This window comes from Schistocerca cancellata, chromosome 9, assembly GCF_023864275.1.
Source record: "Schistocerca cancellata isolate TAMUIC-IGC-003103 chromosome 9, iqSchCanc2.1, whole genome shotgun sequence".
In the NCBI taxonomy this organism is placed as follows: Eukaryota; Metazoa; Arthropoda; class Insecta; order Orthoptera; family Acrididae; genus Schistocerca; species Schistocerca cancellata.
The window spans coordinates 172,258,645-172,271,289 of record NC_064634.1 but is presented as its reverse complement, the minus strand read 5'-3'; the positions used below and the strand labels follow the sequence as shown (position 1 = coordinate 172,271,289).

The window sequence follows — 12,645 nt, the reverse complement described above, 5'->3', positions numbered from 1 at the left end:
AACCGGGCGGGCGATGTCGTACATTGCTTGACATAATTATAGACAGATTATAATACGAAGTTACAGCATGTTGCAGGTGAAAAATTGGTCCGCAACTTGTCTTATAATTGAAATACGAGGACATGGTTGTAGCTATGTCATAAGTTGCATTGAGCTACAAACATTTATTAGATTATAATACACTGCAGTTTTCTGATAAAAGGTAGTTCATTAAGCAGACAAAACTGGCCCCAGTATTTCACTCTCTTCCACCCGTCGCAGGGTGTGGTCCACTGGTTCAATTTCAGCAGCACGTAAAAAGCTAACAATCGCCAAAGCACACCAAGTATCTCCGTTCAGTATACCCGGGCGCTCCTATTCATCTCGTCTAGCATTGGGTACAATGCGGGTATCATATACTGCATTCTCAAGAAAAATATTTGTGTGTGTGTGTGTGTGTGTGTGTGTGTGTGTGTGTGTGAGTGCACAAGCGTCTGTTAGTACCCTCGGCTAAGGAAGCTGGTGTTTCCTACTAACGCGTGGCGGCTACTGTTTTGATTGTGACGACGTTGTTTGTGGTGTTGCAGGCTCCATCATGTTCCACGTGCGCCGGCGGCCTGCGGACTACCACCCCCGCAAGCGCAAGAAGAAGCCGCTGCAGAAGTGGAACAAGGGCAGCGAGCTCAGCGACTACCGCTACGAGGAGGGCTACGACCGCCTGCCCTTCTTCCTCGAGCTGAACCCAGGTCAGTGCCGGCATGCCGAGGAGACCTCGGAAAGCAAGTTAGACAAAGTAACTTTTATGGAAAGCTGCAGCACACTTAGTGGCTGATGCTTCTTGAGATGACGTGAGATGATGACATTAATTGAAAGAATGGTAGCAGTGTTTAAACTGGCCGTCAGTTTGTCTTGTTCACCTAAGTGAGCTGGCGTTGTTGAATCTCACCTGCTGTTGTCCGTTGTCCCTACCGCAGCCGGCATCAGGCTCCATCACGTCTAGCTGGTTTCAGTATTCGAAATGGAAAAAAAAAACTGGGGGAAGCCACAGACCAAGTAAAAACAGACAGATCTGGTAAAATGTTGGCATATATTGTCCCAGAATCACACATTAAATGAGAGGTATTCTGTTACAAGCGAATAACGGCTACACATCACAAATTAAGCTAAGAAACTGGCAAGAACTTGTCTTGCTGCAGATCAAAACACAAGAACAATTAAACAGGAAAGACGTTACAGACACTGTGATGAATGGTGTAACCTCAGAATTAGGAGAGGGACACCGAGGCACACTTTAAATACTAATAGTAATGAGAGTTGAATATCCCGTCCCAGGGAGGGGCGGTTTAAATTGCTACTTCAGAAACATGATGCGTTCCCGCGCGTATTGTTTCGTACATACCCTATTGCTTTGCGTCGAAATTATTACAGATTAGCACGAGGAAACTGATTACTGGCCGTAATGTAGCGGAATTAGATTTATACTAATACCTTCAGCTGCTAACGGGCGTTGATATATATCAGCGGGGACACGTGAAAATGTGTGCCCCGATCGGGACTCGAACCCGGGATCTTCTGCTTACATGGCAGACGCTCTCTCCATCTGAGCCACCGGGGACACAGAGGATAGCGCGACTGCAGAGACTATCTCGCTCACCACTTCCACGAGACCCACATTCTCACCTTGTATGTCCACACACTACATTCGTAGTGTCCCACCCCGACGGCCGGGGTGGGCGCTACAGTCTGGAACCGCACGATCGCTACGGTCGCAGGTTCGAATACTGCCTCGGGCATTGATGTGTGTGACGTCCTTAGGTTAGTTAGGTATAAGTAGTTCTAAGTTCTAGGGGACTGATGACCTCAGTAGTTAAGTCCCATAGTGCTAAAAGCCATTTGACCATTTTTTTTTTGTCCCACCCCAACACGCTCATTACTCGTGGAAGACATTCTTACCAAGTCCCGTAAGAGTTCGGGGAATATTTGTGTATCCGCACAGAAGAAGAAGGTCATGGCCGGTGTTGCCAGAACTGTATACCTATATGGATAAGTATATCCATATCAGTAATGTAGCGAGTCGCGCGATCAGTTGCCTCTACCAATGCAAGATGTAATCACACTCGCCCATAATGGCGTTAACTCACTAGCTGACGATGATCATAAACCTACTCCAACTAACAACTGACTTCAATGGCGCCGTCGATGACGTCACGTCATTTCCGTGTTCGAAGACCCAACGCACTGTATGCCTCCGCCGGTAACAAGGAGCCCTGTGACCACTGACAGGTGCGCCTCTTGAGAGTTTGTTCCGGCCCGTCAAGGCAGGCCTGCGGTCTACAGAATGGGAGCTGGAATAGCGGGTCTTCTACGAAAACGGCGAGTGGGATGTATCCCTCCGCCGCTGGTGCAGGAGGACTGAAGTTCAAACCAACGTCTACCTTGACCTTCCAGGAGTACGCCAAATTGTACAAATAATGTATTAATTAAACCAGACGTCAGAAAATTATAATCTTTTCACTAACTGGAAGTTCAGTGATGAGGTATGCCTACGGAAGTCCGTAATTGCTGGGGGAAATTCATTTGATACGATTTAATTGGCATTTAATTAAACTAACTTTGTAACTACAGGGACGACTCGCCCATAATCTATATCAATCAACTCGTCTGTAATCAAAGGTATTAATTAAATAAGTTTCCTTTAATTTACGTCTATGGTCACAAACTTTTTGTTAACAGATTACCGGTCTCGGTCGATAACGACCATCATCAGATCTGCAGCAAAAATGGGAAAAAACATAAATATACTCGCAGATTGTCTACAACTTAAAAAAATACATAGACCATAATGAAAAGTACTACTGACAAATATATGCATGTGTGCGCTTTTAAGTATGAACAGGCATACCTGTTTTATAAAAACAACATCCTAATGTACTGCAGCCATAGTGGCATAGTCAAATGTTAAAAGCAGAATCAGCACCAGCATCGTCAAATATATATAAATAACATCATATGCACGAGTCATGTTGTCAGCAGCACTACTGTTCAAAACAAGCTGCCGCACAGTAGCCACAAGCTGTTTGTGTTGTAAGTTCACCAGATGTCGCTAATGTCGGCATACACTAGTTTTCAGTAATATGTAGCATTGTTTTCTTTCATTGTGGCTTCTTTAGCGATTTGTTTTATGGTAGTTTTATATTATCCGGTGCACTATCAAAGATGTTTATTATTTATGTCATTATCTAGAATATTGGCACTAGAACATATGTCAACTATTGTTTCTTAACTCTTCCGCTTTTAACAATCTTACTTTCGTCGTGTTGCTTTTCATCGCTATTTTTTACTATACTCCCTTATATACGTTATAAGCTCATTACAGACATCAACTATTGTATCCCTCTGTATTTTCGCTGTGCAATTAATTATTGAAAACCAGTGTATGCCGACATTGGCGACATCTGGTGAACTTACAACACAAACAGCTTGTGGCTACTGTGCGGCAGCTTGTTCTGAACAGTAGTGCTGCTGACAACATGAGTCGTGCATATGATGTTATTTATATATAGTTGACGATGCTGGTGCTGATTCTGCATTTAACATTTGACGATGCCACTATGGCTGCAGTACATTAGGATGTTGTTTTTATAAAACAGGTATGCCTCTTCATACTTAAAAGCGAATGCATGTATTTGTCAGTAGTACTTTATAGAGACTTGGCGAAAATGTTGAAAAATAGTGTCATGTGTCTGTGTCAGTTTGAACTGAACAGTAGTACTTTTCATGTATTGTTTTTAAGCTGTAGACAATCTGCGAGTATATCTATGTTTTTTTTCCCGTTTTTGCTGCAGATCTGATAATGGTCATTATCGACCGAAACCGGTAATCTGATAACAAAAAGTTTGTGACCATAGACGTAAATTAAAGGAAACTTATTGTATATACGGGTCACTGTTTTATTCGCGACAGTGTCGCAGCTTATATTAATTAAATATTATTTGGTCACTCTCCCTTTGTCAGAGGGCTAGACCAGGTGCTGCCGTGCTTCCACATGCTTTGTGGCTAGGTAGCACAACATATCAGACACAGACACATGACACTGTTTTTCAACATTTTCGCCAAGTCTCTATAAAGAGCTATAGGAACGTTCTACCAATCTTTCAGTTCCTCGACAATAGATTCTGGTCCTTGGTGACGGAGTCATTCGACGACTGTGTATGAACGCCGGCATCGTTAGAACATTTCTTCCCCTCTCCCTGGTATTCTTGCAGCTTGCCGAAAAGGTGGAAACTTCCCGATCAGCACTACTCACGTGTCTGCGGTCATGGCCAAATTGTTGCCACCATTTCATAACAGCTGGACGCGACACTGAATTTGGTTCATCCGCCGCCAGAATTTCTCGACGAATCTTTGTGCAATTTAGACGTTTCGGCCACAAAAATCGAACTGCTCCGCGTACTTCAACTTTGGAGTACGTTTCCATTTCCAGCGATCGAACTGTTCCGCGTACTTCAACTTTGGAGTACGTTTCCATTTCCAGCGCTATTTCAATCGCACACTGTTGCACCTGTATCCGTACCGTAGCAGAAGTATGTGTGCCGGAAGCCCGCAACATGTAGCCACTCTCCCATTTCACGGAGCATGTACATAATTCTCGCGTTACGACAGAACTTAAATCTAGTAGCGCGCCACTGAATTGTTTCGATGTCTTGCAGTAATCAGACCTGGTGGGGATCCTAGAAATAGAGAAATGCTGAGCCTTCTGAACACTCGAGCTGAGCCAAGTGAAATGCCTGGGCTAGCAGGACGGAGCGGATTAGGTTGTGGAAAGGAGCCAAAATAAGTTGCTGTCAGTTGCACTCAACATACAAACTTTATTTAACAACACACAATATTACAACAAGGTTGCAAAACACTCGAAACGTTAATCGACCTCCTTTGATTAACTTTAGATCGGATGAAGGTCACACTCAAAATCCGACATACAAGGCCTAAGCAAGATATTGAAATACAAGGTTCTTCTGGAGGTTTCACCCAAGAATATTTTCTAAATCTTCAATCTAAACAGGCTGAAGGCATTAGCACTTTAGTTTTAATGGAACTCGGGTGGAGGCCGCATATTAAGCAATAAGTTTAATAGTTTCAATCAAAAGGCAGAAGGCCTTATCTTAAAAAATTAATGCAAAAGGGCAAGACAAGACCATTAATTTAAGAGATATTGATACTCGGGTGAAGGCCACACATCAACCAAATAACTCAAACCCAAACAGGGAAATTACTATGTAACACACAAGGAACGGCGCTCAGAAGTTTCTAAGGACGACCTGGGATTGTAACACTAACGCCCGTTTAGGTCAGACAGGCAGCCTGTCCAACGGCTTCTTAATCTGAAGGCAACGCAACCGACAGGCAGCCGACCGACCAATCAATAAAGTCAGTTCCGCTCCACGCAACCAGCAAAACGACCCCAAGATTTCAATACACGGTACACACAATATTGGCGCCCACAACAACCAACAACACCTCAGCTGTCGAACTACACGCCGCGCTGGACAGCAACAACATGACGAGGAAAATACACTGCCGAAAATTACGCTAACGACCAGGACAGCTAACCGGAACGTCAACGGCTACATGGCAGAAGATACCGCTGGTCAATTTCAATAACAGGGAATAAATTAAGTTAAACTCAACAGCAAGACGGCTGGAATCTTAGCCGACTTGAATACACACACGTTGTTGCTCGCGGGAATGCCCTAAAAGTGACAACCAGGATCAAACGAAGAAATGTAAGAAGTTCAGGCTCGATAGTAGATTAAGTGAGGACTCAGCTTTCACGTTCAAGACCGGTGGGCGACGAAGTTTCTAGCCTTCGCAAGCAGCACCTCACACTCCAAACTCGCGTGCACATCGCCAGCGGCCCAGGCCATAGTACGCACGACGGAAACTTCCTTGCTGCTCCACGCCAGCCGACCGACTGGTCACACACCGTCCAGCCAGAAACATATCCGCCACACCAAAGATAGTACAGCAGTACTAGTATCGATACACGCTGGTGCTGCCACTCACTGAGAGGACAGCAACATTATCGCGATAACCGCAGGAGAAATAAAACCACCGGATTGCAACCAAGGTTTAACCCAAGACAACCACGAATCGAACCAGCCACGGCTCACCAACGACAGGTTTCTCTGAATCCTGCATGTCCTTTAGCTACTTCTTCCACACAAAATTGTTCCTGTCAGTCATTCAACATCTGCTCAAATCATATGAGTCAGTGCTACTGACAATTTAAGGAAAATTAAACAAGTAAATGTATGCTAAACCTTAAAATTCCAGGAAACTATCACAATATAAAGCGGGGGGAGGGGGGGCGGCGGCAACAGCAAATAGTTCAAATGTTTGTGAAATCCTATGGGACGTAACTGCTAAGGTCATCAGTCCCTAAGCTTACACACCACTTAACCTAAATTAACCTAAGGACAAACACACGCACTCACGCCCAAGGGAGAACTCGAACCTCCGCCGGGACCAGCCGCACAGTCCATGACTGCAGCGCCTGAGACCGCTCGGCTAATCCCGCGCGGCCAGCAAATAGTAAAAAATTTAGAGAACTAGCATTTGCGGCAGAAAACAGATCGTCCTGACACCAATAAACATTTCGGATAAGGACATCGAATACAAGATAAGAGGAAAAAGGGCGTGTATCAAATTCCCTGTCAGTGCGGAAAATCATACATTGGGTAGACAGTCCGCACTGTAGAAGAGAGGTGCCGCGAACACAAGCGCCATACCGAATAACGCCAGGCCACTAAATCAGCCGTGGCTGACCATTGTATAAAGACCGGCCATACTATGGACTACGGAAAAACAAAAATACTCTGTCAATCCTACTTCTGGGACTGCGTTACTAAAGAGGCCATCGAAATCCGACTACAGGGCGATCTAATTAATAAAGACAGCGGCCTTCAACTGAGTCAGGCTTGGAACCCTGCACTCAGCCTGGAGAGAAAGATAAGGTGCCAGAGATCGAGGACCGCCCCCGACGGCGGCAGCAGGGAGACTGCAGACCCCAGTTCAGACCCAGGCGCCGCTTGCCCACCACCTCCAGTAGTCGCCACGCCGGCCGCACCAAATTCACCAGGAGAGGCACAGTGGAGGGGGTATCGGCTAGTATATATAGGGCGCCGAGAGGAACAGCACAGTATTCGTCAGAAACCACCCGAGGATGGCACCGTGTACATCTGCCGAAATATTGTGGTGGAATTACGACGCTACCCGGTCGGATACCCGAGAACTGTTCAAAAAGGAGAAATCGTGGCTCATGTAGAAGCGTATAGAGACATTAGTTTTTCCCTGGCTCCATTTGCCACGTGAACAGGAAAGGGAATGGCTAGCAGAGCTACAGAGTGCCATCCTGCATGCACCTTGTGTGACTTGCAGAGTACGTAACGTATGTAGATGCTCGTAATACTTCCACAAGCGACCTGCACCCGTGGCGCGTTACATCTATCGAGCAGCGGCTCGCGTGGATGACAGCGTATCCGGACACGACTGTCGATCTCGTGTGCCAAAGAGCACCACTAATCCGACCAGGCGACACGTTCTGTTGACCCACTAGCCAATCTGACGATCCCGTGCCCAGTGCTGTCGTCCTAGGCTATGTCGTTGGGTCCATCACAGGAACACGTAAGGGCCTGTTGCTGGGGAGCCCCGTGTTCACCAGTGTGTGCTGAACGGTGTGCTTCGAACCACTTGTACTTGCATCAGCGTTATACTCTGCCAACAGATTGCTGCTTATCCTGCTTTATACAGCTTAAGCATCTTCTCTGTGCAGCAGCTCATACGTATTCTTCCCAACGGCTAATTTCTCGCTAGCGTGCTGTCGACAGCACACTTCGAGGAAACTAGGGGTGGTGTTTCATACAGCAGCACGCCTCAGCACATCTACCTGCTAGTTCATTGTCGTCTGTTTAATCCAGGAACCGCCGCAGTGCGTGCAGTTGGCCGGCAAGAGTGGCGATCAGGCGACGCCGGACTGATGCGTATTTCAGTACCGCCTGCGACCGCCGTTATATTGATTTGTGTCGCTGCGCACCTTAATGTTTGATGCCACAATCCATCACACGGCCGTGTAACAAGGCTTACGATCGAGGTCGCTTAGATCCCGTAACACTCTTGCCAGAATGTAATTTGCGAATCTCGTTGTCTAGTGATGTTCCTTCCGGGACGTGTCTTATGACGGATACCGAACCAAAGTAGCGAAGCTCAGGTGTTCTCAAAACGCATATGCGTTGCTCTCAATTCGAGGAGGTGCCCTAAATAGACTGTCTGATTCTGACACCACAATGTATTGCGGAATTTACCACTAAAGGAGTTTTGCTATTTGAGGAGCAAAATAACTGATGATGGTCGAAGTAGAGAGGATGTAAAATGTAGACTGGCAATGGCAAGGAAAGCGGTTCTGAAGAAGAGAAATTTGTTAACATCGAGTATAGATTTAAGTGTCAGGAAGTCGTTTCTGAAAGTATTTGCATGGAGTGTAGCCATGTTTGGAAGTGAAACATTGACGATAAATAGTTTGGACAAGAAGAGAATAGAAGCTTTCGAAATGTGGTGCTACAGAAGAATGCTGAAGATTAGATGGGTAAATCACATAACTAATGAGGAGGTTGTTGTTGTTGTGGTCTTCAGTCCTCAGACTGGTTTGATGCAGCTCTCCATGCTACTCTATCCAGTGCTAGCTTCTTCATCTCCCAGTACCTACTGCAATCTACATCCTTCTGAATCTGCTTAGTGTATTCATCTCTTGGTCTCCCACTACGATTTTTACCCTCCACGCTGGCCTCCAATGCTAAATTTGTGATCCCCTGATGTCTCAGACCATGTCCTACCAACTGGTCCCTTCCTCTTGTTAAGTTGTGCCACAAACTCCTCTTCTCCCCAATTCTATTCAATACTTCCTCATTAGTTATGTGATCTACCCATCTAATCTTCAGCATTCTTCTGTAGCACCACATTTCGAAAGCTTCTATTCTCTTCTTGTCCAGACTACTTATCGTCCATGTTTCACTTCCATACATGGCTACACTCCATACGAATACTTTCAGAAACGAATTCCTGACACTTAAATCTATACTCGATGTCAACAAATTTCTCTTCTTCAGAAATGCTTTCCTTGCCATTGTTAGTCTACATTTTATGTCCTCTCTACTTCGGCCATCATCAGTTATTTTGCTCCCCAAATAGAAAAACTCCTTTACTTCATTAAGTGTCTCATTCCCTAATCTAATTCCCTCAGCATCACTCGACTTTATTCGATTACATTCCATTATCCTCGTTTTGCTTTTGTTGATGTTCATCTTATATCCTCCTTTCAAGACACTGTCCATTCCGTTCAACTGCTCTTCCAAGTCCTTTGCAGTCTCTGAGAGAATTACAATGTCATCGGCGAATCTCAAAGTTTTTATTTCTTCTCCGTGGATTTTAATACCTATTCCGAATTTTTCTTTTGTTTCTTTTACTGCTTGCTCAATATAAAGATTGAACAACATCGGGGATAGGCTACAACCCCTTTCTCACTCCCTTCCCAACCACTGCTTGCCTTTCATGTCCCTCGACTCGTATAACTGCCATCTGGTTTCTGTACAAATTGTAAATAGCCTTTCGCTCGCTGTATCTTAGCCCTGCCACCTTTAGAATTTGAAAGAGAATATTCCAGTTAACATTATCAAAAGCTTTCTCTAAGTATACAAATGCTAGAAATGTAGGTTTACCGTTCCTTAATCTTTCTTCTAAGATAAGTCGTAAGATCAGTATTGCCTCACGTGTTCCAACATTTCTACGGAATCCAAACTGATCTTCCCCGAGGACGAATTCTACCAGTTTTTCCATTCGTCTGTAAAGAATTCGCATTAGTATTTTTCAGCTGTGACTTATTAAACTGATAGTTTGGTAATTTTCACATTTGTCAACACCTGCTTTCTTTGGGATTGGAATTACTATGTTGTTCTTGTTTTATACTTCTTGCTCACCAGATGGTAGAGTTTTGTCAGGACTGGCTCTCCCAAGGCCGTCAGTAGTTCTAATGGTATGTTGTCTACTCCCGGGACCTTGTTTCGACTCAGGTCTTTCAGTGCTGTGTCAAACTCTTCACGCAGTATCGTATCTCCCATTTCAACTTCATCTACCTCCTCTTCCATTTCCATAATATTGTCCTCAAGTACATCGCCCTTGTGTAGACCTTGTATATACTCCTTCCACCTTTCTGCTTTCCCTTCTTTGCTTAGAACTGGGTTTCCGTCTGAACTCTTGATATTCATACAAGTGGCTCTCTTTTCTCCAAAGGTTTCTTTAATTTTCCTGTAGGCAGTATCTATCTTGCCCCTAGTGAGATAAGCCTCTACATCCTTACATCTGTCCGCTAGCCATCCCTGCTTAGCCATTTTGCACTTCCTGTTGATCTCATTTTTGAGACGTTTGTATTCCGTTTTGCCTGCTTCTTTTACTGCATTTTTATATTTTCTCCTTAATGAGGAGGTATTGAATAGAATTGGGGAGAAGAGGAGTTTGTGGCACAACTTGACTAGAAGAAGGGATCGATTGGTAGGACATGTTCCGAGGCATCAGGGGATCGTCAATTTAGTACTGGAGGGCAGCTTGGAGGGTAAAAATCGTAGAGGGAGACCAAGAGATGAATACACTAAGCAGATTCAGAAGGATGTAGGTTGCAGTAAGTATTGGGAGATGATGAAGCTTGCACAGGATAGAGTAGCATGGAGAGCTGCATCAAACCAGTCTCAGGACTGAAGACCACAACAACCACTAGATGTCACAAGAGCCACACCCGCCAATGTAAAAGGAGGCGCATAGTATTGTGTTGTCAATAGAGAAGCTGTATCAGCTTGAATGGGTCGGTGAAGAGAGCTCAGTGACACCGAACGTGAACTAGTCATTGGTTGTCACCTGAGTAACAAATCCGTTAGGGCCATTTGAACCCTTCTAAAGTTGCTCAAGTCGAATGTTGTTGATGTGATGGCGAAGTGGAAACTCTAAGGAACAACCACAGCCGTACCAAGACCAGACTGAACTCATGGACAGGGACCGTCAGACATTGCAGAGGATGGTTCTAGAAAGTCGAATTAAATCAGTGGTTAGAATCGCTCTTTTGAATTCTAAAATGCTGCCGGCAGTCCATCTAGCGCACTTGCTTTGCATGGAGAGCTAAGAGTAATGTCGTCGAACGGCTCCTCATAAGCAATTTATTTGTGTAGCGACTCGAAGTATTGTAACGAGCGACTACATTGGACAGTGGATAAGCGCAAACGAGTGTTTCTGATAGATGGCTAACATCTATACCCTGTGGCAATCCGATGGAAAGTATTGGGTTTGGTGAATGCATGTAAAACGGTACCTTCCCTTACGCGCAGTTCCAACAGTTTAGTACAGAGGAAGTGGTGTTACGATATGGGGGTGTTCTTTGTGGTTGAGGTGTGCTCCCTTATTGCGCTTCAGAAAACGCTAAATGCGAAAGAATAAGGACACATTTTATAGCATTGTGTGCTGCGTACAACAGAGGAACAGTTCGGAGACGATGACGGTGTGTATCAGTGTGACAGTGCACGCTGTCATAAAGCAGAGTTGCTTTCTGGGTGGTTTGGGGGCATTCCTGAAATTGTGTCCTGACCTCAACCAAATGGAACGTCTTTGGTGAGAGTTAAAACTTCGATATCGCTCCAGATCGCAGAGTCCAATATTGGTTCAAATGGCTCTGAGCACTATGGGAGTTAACTGCTGAGGTCATCAGCCCCTAGAACTTAGAACTACTTAAACCTAACCAACCTAAGGACATCACACACATCCATGCCCGAGGCAGGTTTCGAACCTGCGACCGTAATGGTCGCGCGGTTCCAGACTGTAGCGCCTAGAACCGCTCGGCCACTCAGCCCGGCAGAGTCCAATATTCCTTCGCTGCTTTTGGCTCTTGCGGAAGAATGGACTGCCTTTCAGACACCTCATCGAAATTGTGTCCAGCAGAGTTCAGTTCATAAAGGCGAAGTGGGGGGGGGGGGGGGGGGCTCCCCCTGTTACTTTCCATTAATAGATGTCCGGATGCTTTTGATGTCATCGTGAACGAACAACACTTCGCGCACGAAAGAAACGTAAAGACCTCTTGGGTGCAAAGACTGTCCACAATCTCATGGCCGTGTCTAGCAGAAAGTTCTAAAGTGTCAATCTTCTCAAGGAAAGCGAAAAAAGAACTCAAGTGAAAGAGTAATCGGATGATAATATAGAAAATGAATGAAAATAGGTCCTGTGAGGCCATTCTGGATGAAGCTGCAGAAAGATTGTCAACGAATCGCCATTTATTGTGTGGAATGTACATTTCTAGTGGCGAGCTAAAATCTTTGCAAATACCTCCAGATGCAGTAATGGCCTGGTTAAAATGAGTAGTATTGCTTCCATTTTAATATACACTGAATGGCCGAAAGTCATCGAAATGCACTGCATGTGGTGTTAATAGCTAGTCGCTGTTCCATGATCTGAAAACAGAAATAAGATGTCGAGGATGTTAGAATCAGTCTGGAGAGATATCTATCCATGCGTCTTTCAGTGCTAAAACGATTGTTTTTGTGTAGTTGGTGTTCGGTTCATGCAGTGTACGTTGGTGCT

General features: G+C 45.0%; 1 protein-coding gene and 1 non-coding gene across 4 annotated transcripts in view; one reads left to right on the top strand and one right to left on the bottom strand.

Moving 5' to 3' along the window:
- The window catches only part of LOC126101143 (afadin), a 1,121,024-nt gene that overhangs the window by 948,217 nt on the left and 160,162 nt on the right, over positions 1-12,645 (top strand). For all 3 annotated transcript variants that reach the window (XM_049911831.1, XM_049911830.1, XM_049911832.1), the window contains one exon: positions 567-725. In XM_049911831.1, the coding sequence (XP_049767788.1) occupies positions 567-725 (159 nt within the window). The remainder of the gene's footprint in view (positions 1-566; positions 726-12,645) is intronic.
- Positions 1,521-1,594, bottom strand: Trnat-ugu (transfer RNA threonine (anticodon UGU)). Its single transcript has one exon. It is a non-coding gene; the product is annotated as a tRNA-Thr (tRNA).